This window comes from Eleutherodactylus coqui, chromosome 1, assembly GCF_035609145.1.
Source record: "Eleutherodactylus coqui strain aEleCoq1 chromosome 1, aEleCoq1.hap1, whole genome shotgun sequence".
Lineage (NCBI taxonomy): Eukaryota > Metazoa > Chordata > Amphibia > Anura > Eleutherodactylidae > Eleutherodactylus > Eleutherodactylus coqui.
In genome coordinates this window covers 105,304,124-105,329,676 of record NC_089837.1, presented here as the reverse complement: position 1 = coordinate 105,329,676, position 25,553 = coordinate 105,304,124, and the positions used below count along the sequence as shown (strand labels likewise).

Genomic DNA, 25,553 nt, shown 5'->3' with positions numbered 1-25,553 from the left:
TGTTGTCCTTGTTGCAAGGTAACAGTGCTAACCACTGAGCCACAATCATTGAGGGGATATACACGCACACACACACTCACCTTCCCAAATTTTCAGCGATTTTCACAAAAAGTTAGATTGGGTTAACCAGATCCAATTTTGCAAACAGTGGTCTGATGTTATCTCTTTGGCCAATTATGATAAGAAAAACTATTGATAACTACAATATTTTAAACAACGTAAGGGCAAATTCATACTACATTCGGTGGTTTCTGTTTAATGGAATGGTGAAAGAGTCCCATCAAACATATGGTCAAATGTATGCAACTATGTATGCTATCCTTGAATTTATGCAGCATAAACGATGGACGATGAGTTGATTGCTCATCGTTTAGTGTAAATAGCTGCCGTTCAGTACTGAACCGCCACTATGTTAAGTCAATAGAGAGGGGCGGGGGAGCGAGAGGAGAGAAATCTCCTACAGCCGATAACGGGAGCTAGTATGTGCGGGGACGAGTGTTGGGCATAGTTTGCCCAACATTCGTCCCATCTAAAAGGGCCTTAAGAGACACCGATCAGAAATTAAAATGTTTCCATACAAATGCACAGAGCATGGGAAACAAACAAGGAGAACTGGAGATTGTAACACAGGAAGAGAAATGTGATGTCATAGGCATCACGGAAACTTGATGAGATATACATGATTGGAATACAAGGCTTGAAGGCTGCAACTTATTTATAAGAAACAGACTTAATAAAAGAGGAGGAGGTGTTGCATTGAATGGTAGGAAAGCACATATCTTCACAGAGATTCAAGCTTCAGAGAATGGTAGTTCTGTAGAAACTGGGTAAGAATACAAGGAGAGGACAACAGAAAGGACACCATTGTACAAGCAGTAAATATGGATGAACTCTTTCTACGTCAGATCACCAAAGTACAACATAGTGATCATGCTAGATTTTAACTATCCAGACATTTGTTGGGAATCTCGCTCAGGTAAAAGTAATGGATCCAATAAATTCTTATCCTCTACTGCTGACAACTTTATCTTCCAAAAGGCAGAAGAGAAAATAAGACAATCTGCCATCTTGGACCTAATTCTTACCAACAGGGAGGAAATGGTTAAAGAAGTAAAGGTGGCGGGACCTTAGGCCTTAGTCACACGGGCGTTTTTTCCCGCGATTTGCGGATCGCATGATGGATGCGCATCCGCAAATCGCGTGACCGGGGCCGAAAAATCGCCCAAAAAAACTGCTCCTAGCCGCGTTTCATTAGAAACGGGCCGGAGCTGTCCTGCGCATTGAATTGAATGGAGCCGGCAATACAGCCGGCTCCATTGAAAGCAATGGGCTGCGGGCGATATCACGATGAATTTTCGGGAAGGGCTTAAAAATATAAGCCCTTCCCTGAAATTTATCCAGAAATGTGTAAAAACAAAAAAAATATATATACTCACCTGGTCCCGGCAGACGGAGTTCAGCCGCGGCCGGCCGGCAGTTCTCCTGAACTGCTCTGAGTAGTATTCAGCAGCCGGGGATTTAACATCCCCGCCTGCTGAATGAGCTGCCTCTGATTGGTCACAGCCTCACCAATCAGAGACAGCTCTCACTTACCCATTCATGAATTCATGAATGGGTGAGTGAGTGCTGCCTCTGATTGGCTCAGCGCAGGGACCAATCAGGGGCAGCTCTCAGCTGTTATTCAGCTGCGATCGCCGGCAGCCCATTGCTTTCAATGGAGCCGGCTGTATTGCCGGCTCCATTGAATTCAATGGGCAAACATCATTCTTCTCTGCCACAGCTGTTACAGCTGTGCCAGAGGAGAATGATTTGTCTACTATATGTTCTCAATGGGGTCGGCGCTGCTGCCGCCGGCCCCATTGAGCACATATAGAGAAGAGAACAGGAATCGCAGATCGCAGATAGGTGCGATCTGCGATTTCTGTTCTATAATTTATCGGACGAGCGCATAAAAAGCGCTCATGTGTCCGATACCATTGCAAAGCAATGGTTTTATAAAATCGCCGGACGCATGCGCAAATCGCGCAAAAAAATGCCCGTCTGACCGAGGCCTTAGGAGGCAGTGATCATGCTATCCTTGAATGTTGGATAACAAGGGGAGGAAGACCTGTAGGGAATCAGACTTCAAGATTGGATTGCAGAAAGGCAGATATTAATTCACTCAGACAGAGGCTAGGAAGAATCCAATGGCTGGATGTTCTTAAGGAAGGAAAAGTGTAAGAAGGATGGAAAATTTTGCTAAATGAGATTCTCAAAGCACAATCGTTAGCAATCTCTAAAAGAAGGAAGAATGGGAAGCATTTAAAGAGACCAGGATGTTTGAACACAGAACCTTGAATACATGCTAAAAAGGAAAAAAAATATATCAAAGGGAAAGAGGGGGATATATCTAAACAAGAATATAACACAGTCTGCAGAAAGTGCAGGGCATCAGAATAACTAAAGCTAATAATGAATTGCAAGAGAGGTCAAAGGCAATTCAAAAGGATTTGGTTTGTCAAGCGCAAAATAAAAGATATTATAGGATATTTACTGGATGAAAATAGTGAATTAGGCATTAAACTACAGGCCAGTGAGCCTGACTTCTATATAGGGAAAGATCTTCAAACAAATTATTAAACAGTATGTATGCAAGTACTTGGATGAGAATGCAGTAATTAACCAGTGCCAGCATGGTTTTGTAACAAACGAGCTATGCCAGATTAATCTCATTTTCTTCTATAACTATGAATAACTTACTGAATTGATCAGGCAAATGCGACAGATATAGTATATATTGACTTCAGCAAAGCATTTGACAAAGTTCCTGATACTATCCTTATTTTAAAAAATGACAAGATATGGGATCGACAAGGCAACTGTTAGATGAATTCACTTCTGGCTCAGTGATCGTACTCAGCATTTTTAGAAATTATTTAGATGAGGGAATTGAAGGGAAACTGATACAATTTGCTGACGACACAAAGCTAGAAAGGATAGCTAACACTAAAGAAGAAAGAGAGGATTCACAAAGATTTAGACAAGCTTGAGCAGTGGGCGGCAACTAACAGAATGGTATTTAATATGGAGAAATACAAAGTCCTACATCTGGGCAAGAAAAATGAAAAATAGCATATACAGAATGGGAGGAATTGGGCAAAGCAGCACATGTGAAAGACTTGGGTAGACTAATAGATCACAGACTGAACAGGACTCAACAGTGTGATGCAGCTGCTAAAAAAAGGTAAACACAATTCTGGAATTATTAAGAGGAGCAAAGAGTTTAGATCACCTGAAGTAATTATCCCCCACTATTCCTCCTTGGTCAGACCTCATCTGGAATACTGTGTCAAGTCCTGATTTTAAAAAAACATTAGCAAGTTCAGAGAAGAGCTTCTAGGATGGTGAGTGGTCTGCAAATCATGTCCTATGAGGTGCAGGTAAAGGATCTGAGAATGTTTAGCTTGCAAAAAAGAAGGCTGAGAGGAGACTTAATAGCTGTCTACAAATATCTGAAGGGCTGTCACAGTGCAGAGGGATCAGCCCTATTCTGATTTGCACGAGGAAAGACTAGAAGCTATCGGATGAAACTGAAAGGAGACAAAGATTAAATATTAGAAAAGATTTGTTGACAGTAAGAGTGATCAATAAGTGGAACAGATTGCCACAGGTGGTATTGAGTTCTCCTTCAATGCAGGTCTTTAAACAGAGGCTGGACAGATATCTGTCTGGGATGATTTAGTAAATCCTGCATTGAGCAGGGCGTTGAACCCATTGACGCAGGAGATCCCCAATTCTATAATCCTATGAATGCCATAATTTAAAGGCATTGTTCTTTCTTCTATTTGTTTTCTTGATTATCCAAGTTTTGCAGCCATAGGTAGCTACTGGGGAAGACAATTGTATTGACTAGCCTGCCTTTAGTTGCATTGCTGAAATAATTACTTTTCCAAGTGGCATTCATGTTCACCATTGATATCTGCCTGAGGGCTATTAGTCTCTTGATTGATTTCAAATGCTGCATCCCCAGGTGTTTGAATACAGCTGTACTGAAAAGTGCAGTTAACAGTTGGAGCTCTGGGATATTGATACATATACTGGCCAAATGTATTCCAAAATTATGCTTGTTTGCCAATTAAGCTTTAAGGGCATGTCTGTATATGTCAGGAGATTTTCATGGTGAATACGCTAACAACATACCATAAGTGTGGTGAGAATTTAGCTTGGGGCGAAGGGAAACTGAGTTACTGCCACTTCATTTTGTACTTTAAAACTGTATTTCCAACATGTATGTTAAGTCTAATAAATTTGTCAAAGCTGATGTCTGTATTCTTAGTATTTTGTGACACAGTCTCCATTGACCTAGCCCTTCAGTCAGGAACTCTAATACCTGTTAATGTTTTTTTCTTTGAGTCCAATGGGTCTGTCAATGGCCTGGAGCTGTCTTCCAGAGCTACTGCATACAAGGACCTTTCCTTCAGCCCATCCAAAAAGTGGAGAAGTAGCTTAGCAATTTCTTCACTGTTCTGTGAAGTAAGAACAAATTGCTCTCCCCTCAGTGTATTTATGACACAGCACTGACCAAATGATTTTTCAGCCCTGTAAAAATATGTTACAATTAATACATAGATATGAAATTTTAGAATATACAATCATGAAAATAGAAGGGTGATCACTATTACTCAATGTTACTTTTAGTTCAGTATAGTTTTCTATTATTATCAATGCTTTGATCACTCCTAAAATGTTCCTGCATTTGCGCGTCTGAAACAGATTTTTTTTTTAACTATGTGGTTTTATCCATTATACACTATCAAAATAATACTGTGTATAGTGCTGATCTATTAAATGTTTACCTAAATAATGTATAAACTCACTGCAAGATGTACCTTTTTGTGAGGATACCAGTTAATTCTGGAAAAGTAAGATCCAACAACTTTTTCTCAGTCTCATCCAGGAAACTAACTCCTTTCCAGTTTATTGCAACAATGAAGTGATTTCTGCTGATAGTGGGTCCTGAAGAGCATGGAATAAGATACTGTAAATCATTAAGAGGAGACAACCCCCTTAATACTGACATTATCTGTCTCGTCATTTCTTCTAATTATGGACCATATAATTATAACAACCATCATGTAATAAATCTTATCTCACCTGCAAATCTGGAGGCTTCAAAGAACTTTGAAAATAATAAAGGCCACTGCTGTTGGGAGTAATTTACTACCATTTCCTTTACTAGTAGTGTAGGAATCTTCTCTATTATATACTGAGCCTGAAGGAAAGACACAAGTCCACATTAGATGACCTGTAAATACTAGATTGTCAAAAGTATTTGGAAATCTGACCATCACACCTAGATGAGCATTCCGGACAGCTTATTTCAAAACGAAGGGCTTTAATTTGGAGTTGAGCCCTCTTTTGCAGGTAGAACAGCCTCTACACCTCTGGAAAGGGTTTCTAAATAATGTTGGAATGTGTCTCCAAGAATTTGTGCCCATTCAGCCAAAAAAGCATTGATGCCAGTCACTGATGTTGGAATGTTGGATGAAAACATGAAAAGTTCCAACTCATCCCAAAGGTGTTTGATGGAGCTCTGTAAAAGGCCACTTGAATTTTTTCAGCATCAAACTCTCCTCACTTTATTTTTTCTCTGAACCCTCTCCACTTTCTTCTGTCCTTTGCTTGGTCTACCGATATGCTAATTTATCACGCTCCCTACTGCTGTGCCTTTGGGCTTTTTGCAAATTAGAGGTCATCAGTAATTTGCAGAAGAGGCATGTGTTTCTGTATAGCACGTGTGTGTAAATGATATATATATATATTAGGCATATGCAATGTGTATATGTGTAATCTGTAAAGTGTGTGTGCGGGAGCCAATTGGCAGCTGTGGGTGTGACCTGGGTGCTACCTGTAGCTCAGCACGGCCAACCCATGTCTTCCGGTGGAGACATACTACACTAGTACCGGATGTATATATGTGTAGTGTATATATATATATATATATATATATATATATATATATATATATATATATATATATATAAAGTACATGTACAATTTATTGCTATATTGCAAGTGCATATGGTGTATTTGGCATTGTACATTTGGTAATATTATTTGCACTTTTTGGTACTATTGTATGCACACTGTATGGCACTTTAATTTTGGCAGTGTATGGCCCTACTAGTTTTGCTCTAGATATCCCATTCTCTTTCTTTACTGCTTCTACATTTTAAAATTAAGAATCAGACATTTACTGTATAATAGCTGTAAGGTTTGATCACAAGTCTCCGTCGCAAATTCATCACATGTGACAGAAAAATAAAGCACTGCATGCTGTACTAATTTTCTCAATAAAATGATGGTTGCAATGACAAAACCTGAGAAACTCCTGTATAAGTATAAGGAGTTTGCTAAGTGACGTTGGTGTCCCTCATGTGCTGCACTCACAGCTTGAATTCAATTTTTCTATGTCTTTGATGGAAGAGAAAAACAGAATTCAGAACAGAGATGTGAACTCAGCCTGAGTAGTGTATATATCCTACAAAGTATATTCTGCTGTCATATAGCAATTCTGTGGGATTTAATGATTAATTAAGAGAACCTGTTACCAAGTTCATGTAGTCTAAACAACAGACAGCTTGAACTTGGTACAGGCCCCCATACTGCAGCCATGTATCTTTTATTCTAGAACGCTGTGTTGTTTCAGAAGAAACATACTTTGAAAATCTGCCGGGCACAGGGCTTAGAGATACGGGACGGGGAGAAGTCAGTGGGCCTCAGAAACGATCACAAAAACTATGGCTTTTTTTAAAAAAACAACTCATGTGTAAAACTACCACAAAGTCGGCTACCGTGAAATATCAATCAAATATTAACTTTAGTGAAAAGTTGTCCATACATATGAAAGAACAACCCCACTAAAAACTCAAAATTTAATATAAATTACTGGAAGAAAAAGTCATTTATGGCAATAAAGTGCTGGCATGAAGATATAGCATAGTAATGAAATAGGGTATATTATTTCATACATTACCTTAGCTTGATTTTCCTTCAGTAAGTTTGCCCAGTAGATACTGGGCTTAGAGGCTAATTGTTTTGCAGGAATACAGTCTTTTAGGACATTTTGGATATGATCATCTTTTAAGACCTCACCATATTTAATATAGTAGTGTTTGGACATAAGTTCCACTAAAGCATCTTCCTGCAAGAGAAAAAAAAGAATTTATTTTGGGAGTAACAAATCATAGTACAGTTGTTCAAACCTATTCTATGCCATTTCGTAACTCACATTCACTTCTATGAAAGTTACATAAGCAGTGTAGGACAGCCTGCTTGGCCACTTCCATAATTTCAAATCACCCCCAGCCACCACATTCAACTGGGCTTGGGGCAGGGGGGACCAGAACTGCTAAATGTAACATACATAGTATGTTAGGCTGAATAAAAACAATGTCCATCTAGTTCAGCCTGTTTCAACCCCTCCCTTATTGGTCCAGAGGAAGGCAAAAAGAAGCAGCCATTTAGCTCATTCGGAGGTAAAAGATTTCTTCCAGACTCCATAATGGCAGCTAGAGTAATCCCTGGATCAACATTTGAGATAATCAACCCCACTGGTCACCTAATGTCTATATCCTGTAATATCATAGCGTTCTAGAAAGACATCTAGTCCCCTCTTAAATTTCTCTTATCGATTTTGCCATCACCACGTCCTCAGGCAGAGAGTTCCACAGTCTCACTGCTCTTACAGTAAAGAACCCTCTTCTGTGTTGGTGATGAAACCTGCTTTCTTCTAGATGTAGAGGATGCCCTCTTGTTACCGTCACAGTCCTGGATATAAACAGATCATGGGAGAGATCCTTGTATTGTCCCCTAATGTATTTATACATAGTTATTTGATCGCCCCTTTGCAGTCTTTTTTCCAGGGTAAATAATCCCAACTTTGATAGCCTCTCTGGGTATTCTAGTCCTCTCATTCAGTTTATTAATTTAGTCGCCCTTCTTTCAAACCCCCTCAAGCAGTGCAACATCGTTCCTGAGCACCGGTGAAATACAGCCGGTGCTCGATAAACCAATCACAGTCATTCAGTGATGTCATTCACTGAATGGCTGTGAATGATCGAGCGCCGGCAGTGATTGGCTGGTGCTCGATCCAATAACAGCACTTCCTCACACAGCTCTGATGGCTGGGGAATTCAAAACCAAGCCAGGGAGATGACAGCGGGGAGAAGTCTGAAGCAGCTTGCCGCACCACAGGGAAGAGCATCGAGCCGGGGACACAGACGCTGCCTGGGAGGTGAGTATTGCTGTTTTTTTTTGTCTTTTTTTTACCTCAAATTCAGTGTATTATAATCCTGCAATCTTGCAGTCTCATACTTTCTTACATTTGTCCCCTACTTTGTCCTAAAATACAGTACATTTAACAGGTTAATCAGAAGATAGAATGAAATATGATCGCAGGATCAACCTACCTTTTCACAGCGATACTCTCCATAGCATAGGCCACGTATCACCTGATTATAAATAAGGTCAGTGCTCACAGGGTCATTTGAAGAGTTATGCCATGGTGCAAAGACTTCCTTACGGAAGACGACACGCCAAGGAGCATGCTTTTCTTGGTCTCCTCTTTCTCTAGCTAACTGCTCACACTGAGAAATTCCATCCATTAAGTGCTCGGATCCACCACCCAGTGACCACACCTGAAATTTATAAATGGATTATATATATATATATATATATATATATATATCTCATTATAAAATATAAATAATTTGTAAATATTATTCATATATTAAAGCACTACTTTTAAGTTAGAATACAATTTATCCATATAAATATATTATGAATTATAATGCAATTAAAACATTACATTAGTGTTGTAGGGAAATTCAACACAGTATTATGCTAGTATAATACAAAAGATGATACAAAAGAAAAACTTTACACACTTGATCATATATTGAGATATAAACAGAAAAACCAAATATGTCCTTCATCTTTAGTTTCTGTGCAATCTTCCTGCATATCTCCTTAGCAGAGGTAGCAGAGTCTGCTTGGATGATCACAGTCTCACCGGTCATGATTTTGACAGGCACTTCTAGAGATGCAGAGCCTTTCAGTGCCTGAAGAAAACAGGATGGAATTGCAAATCACTTATAGAAATATAACAATTACAGATTAGATTCCAAGCTTTACCTGTTCGAAATATAAAAATCTGTATTGATGGCTATCATGCAGTACTTTAGCTATAACACCTTGTATCTTTGATAATATTGGCACATTCTTCAAAATTAGGCCTCGTTCACATGAGCGTGTGTATGTGCATACGTAGGTGCGCACAAAACAGCGCATCTATTTAGAAGCATTGGTTCCCTATGCTGTGTTCACATGTCTGCGTCTTACAGGCATGCAAACACACGTACCTGCAAAACATAGGACATGCATGCATACATAGATCCGTGCTGCATGCCAATATTCCTCACGGGGAGTCCCCTTGTCACTAAAGATATTTCACAGCAATAGGCCCCCTGCACGCAGGCGGAAATTCCATGGTAGGATTTCCCGCAGACTTTCCGCCCATGAAAGCTGCCATAGGATTGCGTTCGAAAACGCAATCCTAGGCAGACGGCCGTGATTTGTCCGCGTATAATCACACGCGGAAAACAAACTCGCAGGTCCCGCACAGAAATGTCACTCCCGAGCCGTTGGCTTCGCCCTGCGCCGGCTGTGGGTAAAATGTAGTTTCTAAGAGAAGCTATCCTGGGGTACCTCAATGATTAAAGCTGTATAACAAGAAAGCCAAGGTGGCAGTCAGTTTCCTATACCACCCAAAGGCGCTTGGCAACCAAAGGAAACACTGGCAGTGAGAGGTCTGGCAGACCAAAGGCCACTATAAAATCAGATGACAAGTTTTTGACAGTCAACAGTGCCTCACAGCACAAAATCTTTAAGTATAGCTTAATGCAGCAATAATTAAACAAGTTTCCATTTCAACTGTAAAGAGAAGACTTATATCTACAGGTTAGACAGATAGAGTATCAGTAAGAAAGCCACTGCTAAGACTACAAAATAAAAAAAAGACTTTACTGGGCCAAGCAGCACCTCTAGTGGACGACTAATGAGTGGAAGAAGGTCTTATGAACTGATTAATCAAACTTGACATCTTTGGTATATTACACAGGGTTTTTGTATGCCATTGATTAGGTGAAAAGATGGTTTATGAGTGTGTGACGCCAACTGTCAAACATGGAGGAGGAAGCATGATGGTCTGGGGCTCTTTTGCTGGATTCAGAGTTGCTGGCAACTTGTATAGGGTAACTGGCACACTGGATAAAAAGGCGCCCACAGAATTTTGATATGCCATGCAATACCCTCTGGTGTACGTCTAGTTGGTCAGGGGTTCATATTACAGCAAGACGATGATCCAAAATGTACTTCTAGGTTATGTCAGAACTACGTAAGAAGACAATAAGAAGCTAGTAGGCTTCAAAGAATGGAATGGCCTGCAAAGTCTCCCAACTTAAACCCAATTGAACTTGTTTGGGATAATTCATTCTTCCTCTTTTCTGTACTGTGGATGGTCACAGTGAGCCGCCGTTGGACATGCGCAGTACAGTTTTTTTTTAAAACTCCTGCTTGTCCTGCGGAATCCGCGGCCCATTTGCAATGTTAATTGCCGACGGGCCACAGGTTGGACGGCTTCCATTAACTTCAAAGGAAGCCGTCCGTACAGACACCGCAGGAAAATAGAGCATGCTGAGATTTTTCCTCCACGAGCGGAAACCGCAATTGGTCTCCGCTCATGTGCAGGAAGAATCACTTTTCCATAGCATACTATGGAAGGTGTTTGCTGCGGAACCCAGAGGCGGACGCCCACTGCAGATTCTGCAGCAAAAATCCGCCCGTGTGCGGCCGGCCTAAATTTGGTGAAATAAAGTTAATCCATTATTTTTATTCACTTAACTTTTTTAATTTTTTTTCTGTGCTTTCACTTCAAATTACATATGAGACATTAAGCTGTGTAAATTTCAATAAAAACTGGAAAAATTGAGGTGTTGTAAAACTTTTGACATGTAGTGCAGATGTAGTGTTTAACACACCAACAGTAATCTCATTTTCTCATTTCTATATCTTAATAAATTGATTCTGAATCTTACAGTGATTAAATGGGCTATACCAGTCTACAAGAAAGAAATTGATTCACTTAAAGTGTTGAGAAACTACAAATCTTAATATCAATAAACTCAGTGATAAAGCTTTAGGCAATTTTACAGGATATACTGTACCTGTAGCTCCAGCCAGCTAGGGGGTTCTGATCGTATACCATTAGCCATGGTTCGAATCAGCTGCTTCATACACACAGAGCTGTGTGCTATCTGTTGTCCACGGATGAAATTCTGCAGGTACTGTGAAAATGAACAGGAAGTAAACAGAGATAAAACTTATATGAACGTCTTTTTTTGATTTTGCAAATAATTATCAGCTGCAATTCAAAAATACTTCTGGATTTCTTTCTCTGTGATCTTAAACTAGCAAAAAAAGATAATTGTTAATAGATGGTTTCAACAATAACTTAAAAAGAAAAGTCAAAACTTAGTATACAATGCATGGTATTGAACAATCTCAGATACAAGACATTTGTTATGCTGTGTCCAAAGGGCAAGACATATTTATATGAACTTGCTCAATACACTGTATTGTAAGATGAACTGAGTCTCTTCTATTCATTTAATCTTGGCAGGATGTTACAAGATAAAATTAAGACAGTTCAAACACTGTGCATTTTAATGGTGCATGCAAAATTGGTAAGGCTAGACAAGTTAAGTTCATTGTCTCTCCCTCCTTTGCTTCTGTTTTCAGCACTGTATATGTTAAACTATTGAAACAACTGCAATAGCACAATTATTTACAAGTTAAGTACTTTCTACACTTTCCAATGCTTAGCCTCTCCATATGTGCCACTTCGATCCTCTTATGAAATCTTACTAATTTCCAAAGAAGTATAGATGTGGCCCCTATCTATTATACGGCACTCCACTCGAGGATGGCTCACTGACTCACATGAACTTAGCAAGAATTAGGCTGCATTTAGACACAAAGATGATCGCACAAAAGATGGCTTTGAGCGATCACTTTGCATAAAAGTACTACTTGGTACTAATGCCTATGTGTGAGGCTTTGGGAGCTGTATTCATAAAAAGAGAACACCCGCTGTTCTCTGAATAAATTCCCTTTGTTCTGCTAAGGGGGTGACAGCTGAGACAATGTAATCAGCTGTAATCAGCACTTCCCGGGCAGAACACAGCATGCGGTCCTTCTTTTCAGCTGTTCTGCCAAAGGATGGATTTTATACCGAACTGAAATCCATTGTTTGGCAGAAAAGTAAAAGATGGGCACATTTACACACAACAATGCTGAATTTCATACATTATCTTATCCATGGGATGTTTCTGATATTGCAGCTAATCTCTAGTCAAATGAATGGGGTTAAGCTGCAATATCAGACATAAAACAGAATAAGAATGAAATTCTTTATGGAAGAAAACAGCCATGTTTTTCTAATCACATACAACCACTTTAAATGACTGTGGAATCATATTTTGCAGCCAGAACAGTGAGATCTTGAGCTAGTTATCACAACAGATAATTACAAGCAATGACTATATTAACATTAACCCCATTCCACAAAAGGTGGTAACAGTATGGCACGAGCAGCGGGTATTTCATAACATCACCATGCTATTATAGCTCAGGGTTTGCACGAAGACAGGAATAGTGCTTGTGCCATTAGCTGTGGGTGTTAGCTGTAATATACAGATGATTCTGCTGCAGTGACCAAGATTGGAGATAATGCCAGGGCCAGCCATTTAAAGGGGTTTACCCATCGCAAACTGATGGCAAATTGCTAGGATATAACATCACTTTATGGTTAGTAGGGTCCGATCTCTAGGACCCTCAATCAATCCTGAGAATGAAGAAGCTGTAGTGCTGATTCAGAGCTGCAGACTCATCACTGTTTTTACCTCCATAGTGGCACTTGATGCCCAGTAGAACAGAGAACTGCAACCGGCTCCATCCACTTGCATGGATTTACTCAGCAGTTGCCTGCACAGCCAAGTGGCCATGAACTACTGTGCTTTGTAAATCAAAAAGATTTCTAAATTCCTCACCAACACTTCTCTACCTTTGTTTTAAAGATGCAAACCATCCCTTTTAAACAATGCTCGTTCAGTCGCTCCATGTATTTACACGGGAAGATTAACGATAATCGTCCCATGTAAAAGGACCATTAGACCACCTACAAATGTAAAAACTTCAGTTTTAGGCCAGTCTCACACGGCATTCCAGATTCTGCATGTGGAAGCCAGAAGCGGAATCTGGCTCGGAGAGTGTCCAGCGACCCTGCGTACCTTCACTTTTCTGTATTGCAGATGACCATGGTTGCACACCGTCGCTCATGCGCAGCACAGATTTTTTTTTATAAATATTTGTTTTTCCTTCGCCGTTGATAGGTGATGGCGCAGGTACCCACGGCCTATTCACAATGTCAATTGCAGACGGACTGCGGGTCAGACGGCTCCATTGAGTTCAATAGAAGCAATCTGTGTGGATTCCGCAAAGAAATAGAACATACTGCAATTTTAAATCCACTCGCAGAAATTGCAATCGCTATCCGCTCATCTGAGCAGATATGCGAATGTTCTATTTTTTCAATGCGTGCAGAATACTTTTGCAATTGAAATCCGGTCATGTGAGACCAGCCTTACACTACTGTCGTAGCCACACATTAAACTCTGGGATAAGACTTGCCTTGTTCATCTGATTACAGATCTGCAGAACCTCTGAAAATGTGACTGAACCTGTTATGTTACAAAAGCTCTTGGGTAAAATTTTGGAATTCTTTTTGAACAGAAACTAAATTATTTTGAGACAAATCATTGGTTTAAAGATACACTACACGATCAACTTCATTACCTCTACCTGCAGCCCTGGCAATATTCACAATACATCTCTTATCACTACTGACTGTGACACCTGGAAGGCATCTCACCTTTCTCAGTACATCCAAATTCTGTCCTAAATCAACACCTCTAATAATTGAATCACCAACAAGAACATGCTTTCTCTTCTGGGTTATTCTAAGACCTGCATTGGACTGGTTATTATATTAACACTTCATATCTCATGCAAACCAACTCATCCTTTGCTAGTTACATTACACTGTACATTAGGGGACATATTTGTATCAGTAACTACAACACCACCAAGTTCAGAAAGAACGCCATAGGAATTATATTCAAATTGTCCAAAATCAGCATGTTTATTGTTCCATAACTTGCAATCTTCCAGGACCAACAGTTATTCACTGTTTCCTTCTCTTCTGAGGTCTTTAAGGGAGACGTCGATGGTTACAGGGCTGCTTCATGGCACTCGCTGTCTGGGATAGCCTTATAAACTCAGACTGAAGAGAAAAGACTAAAGTCTGCAGCCTAGAAAGCACACCATATAAACCAGACAACCACATACATAATAGAGAGCATCCCAAATTCCAAAGGGTACTATGAAAGTAGCAGACAAACAAGTATTGAACTGTGCCAGCTCAGAAATCTCTACAGTAAAAACTATTGTTCTTGGTCAGTACTCACCAAAGTAAAGTCCTGCCGTTTACAAACTACTGCAGTTTTTGAAACTTCGCACTTTTTCTCACTTCACTTATGTTACGGTGCAGAGTAACATTAGATTACAGAGTAAAGTGACTACCCTCCTTTTATTTATTTACCAAGACAGGTGATTTACCTTGATAAACTTTTCTGTTGGTGGAAAGCAACCTAGGCAGAGTGACAATAGGATCCAGCCACGAGCATAGCTATTTTTGTTATTGTTCCCAGAGAGTTGCTTGCAGATTTGACAGTAAATTTCATCCCTAGAAAAAAGAAGGCCCATAAAGGATTAGCCTCCATGTAAAAGTGTATGATATGTTTTTTCAGATTTGTCATGTTTCTAATGCACATTTAGATTATCTGTATATGGGTTAGTGACTTCTAGAGTTTTCATAAATTTACTCCGGAATCTATACATTAAGGCTACAGCTACATGGCGACTCATGTCATCCGGCAAATGGTCATATTATGGCCCTGGTACATTACATTCTAAATGAAAGTAAATGCGGTGTGGTGTTGTGACTTTGCAATTTAGTTCATTAGCAGAGTTCCCCTTTGTGCATTACTGCAGCCTCACTGTGCTTTTCCCATTGAATTCAGTAGGAGCTTTTCACTTTTGACTTACCGCTGGCTACAAATGCCTAGGAGACAGTGCACAGGACTCTCTCCGCAGTTGGAATTGTATTTTCAGCATGCAGCACAGATGTCTGTGCTGCTAGAGCTCAGAAAGGAGAACTCTGCTAATAAACTATTTTGCAAGGTTAAATCATACAGGGAGTTGTACAACATGTGATTTTTTATTTATAACTAGAGGTACACTTTAAAAAGGCTGTCCTTTTATGAACTATTGATGATCTGTTCTGAGGAGAGACCATCAATAGAAAGTAGAAGGGATCCATCATTCAGGACCCCCACCATCAGCTGTTTGTCAGGCTGCTTTACTTGGACACAGAGCTGGTTTCTGCTGGAAGAATCTTCAAGAAATGCAAACACCAATATTTACTCCACTTGAAATCATTTATATAATCAACACAGACAGTATTATCTAGGTATTTCACGTGAAATAGCAATTTAGACCAAGTTCAAATCTTGGCAGGCCAGGAAACTATGAAAGCTACAACATAGTGGGAATATCTGAGACCTGGCTAGATGAAAACTGTGACTGGGCAGTGAACTTATGCAGTTACAGTTTGTTCAGAAGGGATCGTAAAGGGGGAACGATTTATTGTTATGTAAAATCCGGTTTAAAACATGAAGATATACGTGAGGCAGATGAAAATGTGGAATCTCCATGGGTAGCGATACATGGAGGGAAACACAATAATAAAATCCTCATAGGGGTTTTCTATTGGCAATCAAATATAAAATAAGGCACTAAAAATCTGTTATTGAGACAAATAGATGAAAAAGCAAATCACAATGAAGTAATTATTATGGGAGACTTTAACTATCCGGATATAAACTGGGAAGCTGAAACCTACGAATCTAAAAAGGTAACAAGTTTCTGTCAATAACTAAAGATAATGACCTTAACCAATTTGTTCAGGACTCAACTAAAGAAACAGCTATTTTGAACTTAATATTAACCAACAAACCTGACAGAATAACAGGGGTGCAGGTCTAGGGGCACCTAGGAAATAGTACTTTTAATATAATACATTTCCATGTATCTTTCAAAAGGGAGATTTATTGGGGTGCTACAAAAATACTCATTTTTTTGAAGGCAAAGTTCAATCAGCTCAGAGAAGCCCTTAATATTTTTGACTGAGATAATGTCCTTAAAACCAAGAATACAGACAATAAATGGGAAATGTTTAAAAACATTTTAAATATTTAGCGTAGGGCTCAGTCAGACGGGCGTTTTTTTGTGCGATTAGCGCATGCGCATGCGTCCGGCGATTTTAGAAAACCATTGCAAAGCTTTTTATGCGCTCGTCCGATAAATTATAGAACAGAAATCGCAGATCGCACCTATCTGCGATCTGCGATTCCTGTTCTCTTCTCTATATGCGCTCAATGGGGCCGGCGGCAGCAGCGCTGACCCCATTGAGAACATATAGTAGACAAATCATTCTTCTCTGCCACAGCTGTAACAGCTGTGGCAGAGAAGAACGATGTTTGCCCATTGAATTCAATGGAGCCGGCAATACAGCCGGCTCCATTGAAAGCAATGGGCTGCCGGTGAGCGCGGGATGAATCATAAAAAATATACTCTCACTCACCCATTGATAAATTCATGAATGGGTGAGGAAGTGCTGCCTCTGATTGGCTCAGCGCAGGGACCAATCAGGGGCAGCACTCACTCACCCTTTCATGAATTTATGAATGGGTGAGTGAGAGCTGCCTCTGATTGGTCAGGCTGTGACCAATCAGAGGCAGCTCATTCAGCAGGTGGGGATTTTAAATCCCCGGCTGCTGAATACTACTCAGAACAGTTCAGGAGAACTGCCGCCGGCCGCGGCTGAACTCCGTCTGTCGGGACAAGGTGAGTATATATATATATATATATTTTTTTTTTACACATTTCTGGATGAATTTCAGGGAAGGGCTTATATTTTTAAGCCCTTCCCGAAAATTCATCGTGAGATCGCCCGCAGCCCATTGCTTTCAATGGAGTCGGCTGTATTGCCGGCTCCATTGAATTCAATGCGCTGGACAGCGCTGAACAGCTCTGGCCCGTTTCTATTGAAACGTGGCTAGGAGCAGTTTTTTCGGGCGATTTTTCGGCCCTGGTCACGCGATTTGCGGATGCGCATCCGTCATGCGATCCGCAAATCGCGGGAAAAAGCGCCTGTGTGACCAAGGCCTGAGAGGTTTATACCTTACAGGAATAAAAGGGTTGGAAGTAGGAGAAAACCAATGTGGCTAAATAAAGATGTAAAGGGGGCAATAAACAACAAAAAGAAAGAATTTAAACTACTAAATCAAGAAGGCAGAGAAGAAGCACAAAAACCTATTAGGAAAAAAACAAATCATGTAAAAAGCAGATAAAAGCAATAAAGATGGAGACAGAGAAACTTATTGACACGGAGAGTAAAACTAACCTTAAACTGTTCTTCAGTTATATAACTAGTAAAAAGATTAATACTAAAAGTGTTGTCCCCTTAAGGGGTCGGTCAGACGAGCAGAGATCTGCGCATTATTCCAAGCGAAAAAAAACCCACACCTACAAAAGATACAACATGTGGGTTGCAAAGGACGTGGTCATGCGGATTTTTTTCCCGCACGCGGTGCGTTTTTTTCCCACGCGGATCTACGCTCGTCTGACTGAGCCTTCATAAGCAATGCAGGAAAAATTGAATAGGGTGATGAGGTAAAAGCAAATCTTTTAAATAATTTTTTCTTCAGTGTATTCATAAAGAAAAATCAAATGTAACCAGTCTAACCCAGGAAGAAGTGCAGAGTTGCCTTAAGAAGATTAAAATAGACAAATCACTGGGTCCTGATGGCATACATCCCTGGGTTTTAAGGGAATTAAGTAATGTAATAGGCAGACTGTTGTCTCTTATATTTAAGGACTCTATAGTGACTGGGTCTGTTCCACTGGATGGGTGCATGGCCAATGTGGTGCCAATATTCAATAAGGTCAAAAAGTGAAAGTGGAAACTACAGGCTGGTAAGTCTTACTTCTATTGTGGGTAAAATGTTTCAGTAGTTTCTAAGAGATGCTATCCTGGAGTACCTCTAGGAAAATAGCTGTATAAATCTATATCAGCATGGGTTTAGGAAGGATCACTCCTGTCAAACCAATCTCATCAGCTTCTATGAGGAGTTAAGTTCTAAACTCAACCAGGGAGAGTCACTGGATCTTGTGTATCTGGGCTTTTGCAAAACATTTGATACTGTGTAGCATTAAAGGTTGGTATATAAAATGAGAATGCTTGGTCTGGATGAGAATGTGTGCAACTGGGTAAGTAACTGGCTCACTGATAGAAAGCAGAGAGTGGTTATAAATGGTACATACTCTGGGTCACTGTTACTAGTGGTGTACAACAGGGGGCAGTATTGGGTCCTATTCTTTTTAATATATTTACTAAGGATGTCATGAGGGATTGCACAATAAGACATCAATATTTGCAGATGATACAAAATTATATAAACGTATTAACACAAGAGACGACTGAATTTGGTTGCAAGTGGATTTGGATAAGTTGGAGACTTAGGCAGAAAAGTGGCAAATGATGTTAAACACTGATAAATGTAAGGCTATACACATGGGCAGGGGAAATATATGTCACCATTACACACTAAATGGGAAACTACTGGGAAACACTGACATGGAAAAGGACTTGGGGACAAGTCACTACTAGTGACTCACTAGTAAAGAGGGAAAACAATGTACTCAAAAAGGACATATCAGAGCTTGAGCAGGTTCAAAGGTGGGCAACTAAAGTAATAAATGGAATGGGCGGACTAAAATACCCAGAGAAGTTATCAAAATTGGAGTTATTTAGTTTAGAAAATAGACAGTTGACAGGTGACCAAATGACTATGTATAAATATATCAGGGCACAATATAGAGATCTCTCCCACGATCTACTTATACCCAGAACTGTGACTGTAAGAAGGGCATCCTTTACGTCATAAGGAAAGAAGGTTTCTACACCAGCACAGAAGGGGGTTCTTTACTGTAAGAGCAGTGATACTATGGAACTCTCTGCCTGAGGATGTGGTGATTGCGAATTCGATAAAAGAGTTTAAGAGGGGCCTGGACGCCTTTCTTAAGTGTTAAAATATTACAGATTATAGTCACTAATTAATTCAGAAGGGTTGGTGATCCAAGGATCATTCCGAGTGCCATATTGGAGGCGGGAAGGAATTTTTTGTCGCATAAATGTGGAAAACTGGCTTCTCTTTCATTGTTTGTTTTTTTACTTCCTCTGCATCATTATGTTAAGGTTAGCATGGAATGGTTTGGAAACAGGCAATTTACATCTGCAATGTCTCCCCAGGGGCTTTTTCCCCTTCCTCAGGCATGAAGAAGAGAAAGGAGCCCTTGGATGCAGAAACACCTTGCAATACCCTAGGCTTGGATTAACCCTTTGGAGTGATTCATACTGTATGACATATAAAGATTCTGCTGGAAGCAGACATCAGGGGCCTGGCTTTGCACCAAAGTCCATGTTCCATTTATTTAAATGGGTACCATGAATATAGCATCTAGAAACAGGATTTGGAAACCAATTTACACATCATAAAGGGGCTTCACATCTGGGCCAATTTTAAAGGGTATCAAACTGGGAAATTGGAACACCAAAAGTAAACCAATGCCATGCTGTAGTATTCAGTGGTGCACTGTGGCATTACATGATAATTATAGCATTATGGAAGCTCTGTACAGGACTATAATTTGGATACTGGTATTTTATAGGTTGAAATGTGACAAAAACTGTCTAATACTGCCCTGCATCTTTTATAAAAGAAGCCATACTGGGGATGTAAGAGATTTCATGAAAGAGCTTCATTTGAATTACTCTGTTCTTAGTTGAGATTATGGAGCTGAATAAAACATCTAGTACCTTCTCTTCATCATCATTTGCCAGGGAGAGAATAGCCCCCATTCTGTAGGTCAGGACCCCAACTTCCCAGGGTTGTGAAATTGTTTATAAAAGGGTGCGTTACATTTCTCACCTTATTTCAGGTCTCAGGATTCCATTGCCAACAATAAAATGTACTTTTTCTAACATTGACATGGGTTTATCAATGAGTGAGCTTTCCTCCACTTGTATGTCTGTTGCACTGCTTAATTGGCTTGAAATCTACAATTATATAAAATGTTTAAAGTCAGATATAGACAGACAGAAAGATAGATATTTCTAAAAGAAATATTCCTACACCTACAGTATATTGAGCCCCGCTGCCCCCAGCACCGCTGTATGTAGTGAAAGGGAAGGTGTTTGGAAATAATGGAAACACCCCAGAACGCTGCACTGTGCTGTTCCTATAACTCCCATTAATTTCTATGGGAGTTAAAGAAATATCTTAGCCTAAGCTCTTTCTGACCTCCTGAGCCACCTTGTATACAGTGATATTTCCATCATGGCTACATTTGCCCAAGCTGGGAACACTTCTTTAATGTTAACACTTAAACTATAACTACTGTTATAAATATAGCTGCATTTTACCTGTTCAGCTAATTTTGATGACCTCTTAAATTTCATAGAGGAAATTTCTTTTGAAAATCTTGCTCTTTGATCGCTTCTTGGTGACTGAAAAAAAACACAAATTTGGTTTGATTGAGATACTATACTAAATTCATTAATATATACAGCTATAGTTACTATATTTTAAAGGGGTATACCCATTTAATGTTATTATGGTATATCACTAGGATAAGCAATTACATTATGATCGGTGGGGGTCTGATCTCTAGGACCCTTCCTGATCTCTTCCTTTGGCATTTCACAGTGGTTGGCCAGGAGTTTCATTAAGCAAGAAACTGAAACATGGTTCCATTCAAGAGAAAGGGGCTGTGTTGTAATTTCTTGTACACTGGGAAGCCTGTAGCATCACTGTGCAGAGGAGATCAGTGAAAGAATCCCAGCATTTAAATGGGGCTACAGCTTCTTCATTCTCAGGAGCCAGGAAATCGCCACTCACTAATCAGTAAGTGATTGCACTTTTTGTTATAAACCCAGCAATTGACCCTTGAATAAATTGCACCTTAGGCCTTAGTCAGACGGGCGATTTTTCGCGCGATTTGCGCATGCGTCCGGCGATTTTATAAAACCATTGCTTTGCAATGGTATCGGACACATGAGCGCTTTTTATGCGCTCGTCCGATAAATTATAGAACACAAAATCGCAGATCGCACCTATCTGCGATCTGCGATTCCTGTTCTCTTCTCTATATGCGCTCAATGGGGCCGGCAGCAGCAGCGCCGACCCCATTGAGAACATATAGAAGACAAATCATTCTTCTCTGCCACAGCTGTAACAGCTGTGACAGAGAAGAACGATGTTTGCCCATTGAATTCAATGGAGCGGCAATACAGTCGCTCCATTGAAAGCAATGGGCTGCCGGCGTGCGCGGGGTGAATTGTCGGGAAGGGGTTAAATATATAAACCCTTCCCTGCAATTCATTCTAAAATGTGTTAAAATAAAAAAAAATTGTATACTCACCTTTCCGCTGCAGCCGGAGTCCAGCCGCGGCCGCTGTCAGTTCTCCTGAACTGCTTCTTGGCACTATTCAGCCGGCGGGGCTTTAAAATCCCCGCCTGCTGAATGATCTGCCTCTGATTGGTCACAGCCCTGACCAATCAGAGGCTGAAAACCCTCACACACCCATTCATGAATTCATGAATGGGTGAGTGACTGCTGCCTCTCAGCGCTGAGCCAATCAGGGGCAGGTCTGACTCACATCCATTCATGAATTCATGAATGGGTGTGAGTGAGGCATGCCTCTGATTGGCTCAGCGCTGAGCCAATCAGGGGGCAGGTCTGACTCACACCCCCTTCACACCCACTGCAGGACGGCCACGCGGAGCTCCGGCTGCCGGGAGAAGGTGAGTATACAATTTGTTTTTATTTTAACACATTTTAGGATGGATTGCAGGGAAGGGCTTATATATTTAAGCCCTTACCGACAATTCATCCCGGGCTCGCCCGCAGTGCATTGCTTTCAATGGAGACGGCTGTATTGCCATCTCCATTAAATGCAATGCGCTGGACAGCTCCGGCCTGTTTCTAATGAAACGCGGCTAGGAGCAGATTTTCGGGCGATTTGCGGGCGACTTGCGCGCACCGGTCACGCGATTTGCGGATGCGCATCCGTCATGCGATCCGCAAATCGCGCAAAAAATCGCCCGTCTGACTAAGGCCTCAAAGGACACTCCAGTGATTCTTTGAAATTCATCACCTTGTTTAGCTATTATTTTCTATCTGAAATATTCCCTTTAGCTAAGTCATGTGATCTAATGGTGACCCCTTCCTGTTAATTACTTGCCTTTCTGTTTCCTCAAAGGGTCACCAAAGCTCAGTCACCAGAACTTCATGTATGATTACATTACAAGGAGCTTACAACACGGGCTGTTCATGGGATAGGGTTTGGGGGATCAGGCCTATCACAGTTACTGGTGATGATTATAGGCTCCTGTCAGACAGTTATAATAAAGAAGTTAACAGTTCTTCTTCCATGACTGTATACTTATGGTCTTTAGCTTTTTTAAGTAAATGTAGAGGTTAATGTTAATTATCATGAACCTCTACATTTACTTAAAAAAGATAAAGTGTCCTCCCAGCAGGCAGAGATAGTACTGTTTCTGGCTGGTCATGTGATGCTGTGCAGATACATTATTGGATTGCTAGCACAGCATAGAAAAAGAGAAAACACGGAGAAATCTAGAGCTCAAAATGGTGTCTTATAAACATCAGACAGGAGGCTGCACTGTATGGAAGTGACTAATATACAGAAGAGACCTCCAGAGGCATTCAGATGAGGTGAAGAAATGGAGTCATAGCTCTGATTTTGTTTTCTATTTTTTGGTACTCACTCCTTGCATGCTATCCTTTATTCCAGCCTGAAAATTATTGTTCTTCCTGGTTAACGTGTCATAAATTTGTGTAATGACAGAGCTGGTCTGGCTGCTAGATCTGGGAGTATATAATACTGGTTCAGGAAGATCGCCCATAAATCTCAGTATAATCTTCCAAACTGCTAATGATGCCTAAAATGAAAATTCAAGAAAATATACAAACCATAACAGATATAGATAATATATAACAACTATATATGAAATGCAACAAATGGATGAACATGTGCAAAAAAATGTGATCAAATATCTAACCAGTTTTCAAGTCTGGCCGAGATCAATGAACAACATTCAGAATTGCATATTTAGTACTTCTGGACAGCTTTTCCTTTGTTATAGTGTAAATAGGAAAAGCTGTCAATCAACTGCTTTATTTTTTTTCGGCTCTGGCCTTTGTACTACTTTAGGAATGTTAATTTTCAAGAAATCCTTACTGTTCTATTATCCATATGAGCTATGCACCACATTTAATCTTCCTGGTCTTTTCTCTTATTTTTACACCTACCAAGATATCTGTGTGTGTAAATGGGCCCTTACAGATCGTATACTGTTTAACCCTTTTTATATTTGACCAGATCTTTAATTATAACCTAACTGTCCTACCTCAAAAGTTTTTACAATTTTTAGATATTTCATGTTGTTCTACTTTTCCCCATATATTCTCTTGGAGAGTTAGCGTCCACTATGGATAAAAGTGTTATTGTAATCTTGTTTCCTTTTCAGATCATCCTCTGCTTTGGATAAGAAATAAAATATCCTCTCTAGTTGCCAAAGCTAGCTGATGATAGGGTAGGTTTCGACTGTCCTGACATTCAATATTTAACAGCTATTATTAACAGCAACATCCTCTTCTAATTTAAACTTTCTAGGTTTCTCTCATGCTGTACTTATGCGCATAAATACATATTTCATTTTTATTTTTTAGTGGACCCTGAAGTATAACTGTGCTATTCATTTGGATTACTAATACCATCAATTTCTTTGGAGAGTTTTTACCTTTCTTTTAGTGTGCTAGATTTTCATATGAATTAAATATACAATTTTGTATCTGTACTTGTGTAGTACATGTAAGAGTTATATTTTTGTATCTATGAACTATTTATGTATTATTTATCATGTAGTACTAACATATTTATAGTCTTAAAATTCATTCATCCATCATGTATTGCACCTGGGGTCCAAAACCTTTGGTCAGTTAGAGAATTATTAATCCAGGTTAACCTCACAGTATTTTTTATTTACATACCCTGTATGCATTTCATATATTTTTATTGTAATATATTATGACATTATTATAAGCTGTGCCAATCAGGCTGCATTCATGTTATGCGATATGCCTTGTGCAATATTTCTGTTTCTTATATGTTTTCTGTTGTCTGTCTGGAAATGTTTCCTTAATAATTATTAAGTTATTAATATTTTCATTTGCTTTGGTGTGCGCCTCTACAGGCTTTAATATATTATCCATTCAGCTATATTATTTAACTTTTATGTTAACTAAAGGTTCAAACAACCACCATTGTGGACTTTGATATATTCACTCTTTTTCGTTGTATTATAATTTAGTATTACAATGACAGACATTTTTGTATAAATAAAACATTTATTTAATAAGTATCACATATTTAGTTTGAACTTGAGAACCGTACTAGAACATCACCATGGTCTTCATGATACAACAGTGGCTGGTGTAATGCCTTCCGTATGTAGGTATCTGTTGCTGAGCCTTGAAAGTAGGTAGCAGCAAACTTCGGAAAAGTGAATTCAGCCAGATGATCCACCACTTTCTCGGGCTCAAGAGGAAGTGTATCCAGGTCTATTTCATCTAAAGACTGTGAATCTACGTCCTTTTGGAAGAATATGTTTTCATTAAATTTCTTTTACACAGATAAAACACATTTACATAATGTAACATTAATCCATCCATTTATTTAGCACCATTTACCATGAGAGGTAAAAACCCAAACACTTGCTCCACCATTGCCAGGTTTTCTTTCTCTTGTTGTAGTAGAAGCTCTTTTTGTAACATTTGCCTTTGCTTTTCCATTTCTAATTCTTGTTGAATTAGTAATTCCTGTAGTAACAAAGCACATTTTTAATCTAAACTGACTGCTTAATTTTAATTTAGCCTTTTTTAAATTAACGAAAAGAATATATTTTATACAGACTGCTCTGAGATTAGTTAGAACTAGAGATGAGCGAACGTGCTCGGCCACGCCCCTTTTTCGCCCGAATACCGCGATTTCCGAGTACTTCCGTACTCGGGCGAAAAAATTCGGGGGGCGCCGTGGCGGCACGGGGGGTAGCAGTGGGGGGGGGGAGAGGGAGAGAGAGAGGGCTCCCCCCTGTTCCCCGCTGCTACCCCCCGCACCGCCACGCCTC

At 39.8% G+C, this 25,553-nt stretch overlaps 1 protein-coding gene across 1 annotated transcript in view; it reads right to left on the bottom strand.

The window, feature by feature from the left end:
* Positions 1-25,553, bottom strand: part of MYO7B (myosin VIIB) — a 173,404-nt gene that overhangs the window by 30,527 nt on the left and 117,324 nt on the right. The window contains exons 22-35 of the mRNA XM_066599774.1: positions 25,117-25,245; positions 24,821-25,018; positions 23,129-23,306; positions 21,016-21,025; positions 20,765-20,822; positions 20,271-20,398; positions 14,776-14,902; positions 11,265-11,384; positions 8,928-9,101; positions 8,451-8,678; positions 7,016-7,183; positions 5,134-5,251; positions 4,869-4,995; positions 4,370-4,578 (exon numbers count right to left, since the gene is read on the bottom strand). Of these exons, the coding sequence (XP_066455871.1) occupies positions 4,370-4,578; positions 4,869-4,995; positions 5,134-5,251; positions 7,016-7,183; positions 8,451-8,678; positions 8,928-9,101; positions 11,265-11,384; positions 14,776-14,902; positions 20,271-20,398; positions 20,765-20,822; positions 21,016-21,025; positions 23,129-23,306; positions 24,821-25,018; positions 25,117-25,245 (1,972 nt within the window). The remainder of the gene's footprint in view (positions 1-4,369; positions 4,579-4,868; positions 4,996-5,133; positions 5,252-7,015; positions 7,184-8,450; positions 8,679-8,927; positions 9,102-11,264; positions 11,385-14,775; positions 14,903-20,270; positions 20,399-20,764; positions 20,823-21,015; positions 21,026-23,128; positions 23,307-24,820; positions 25,019-25,116; positions 25,246-25,553) is intronic.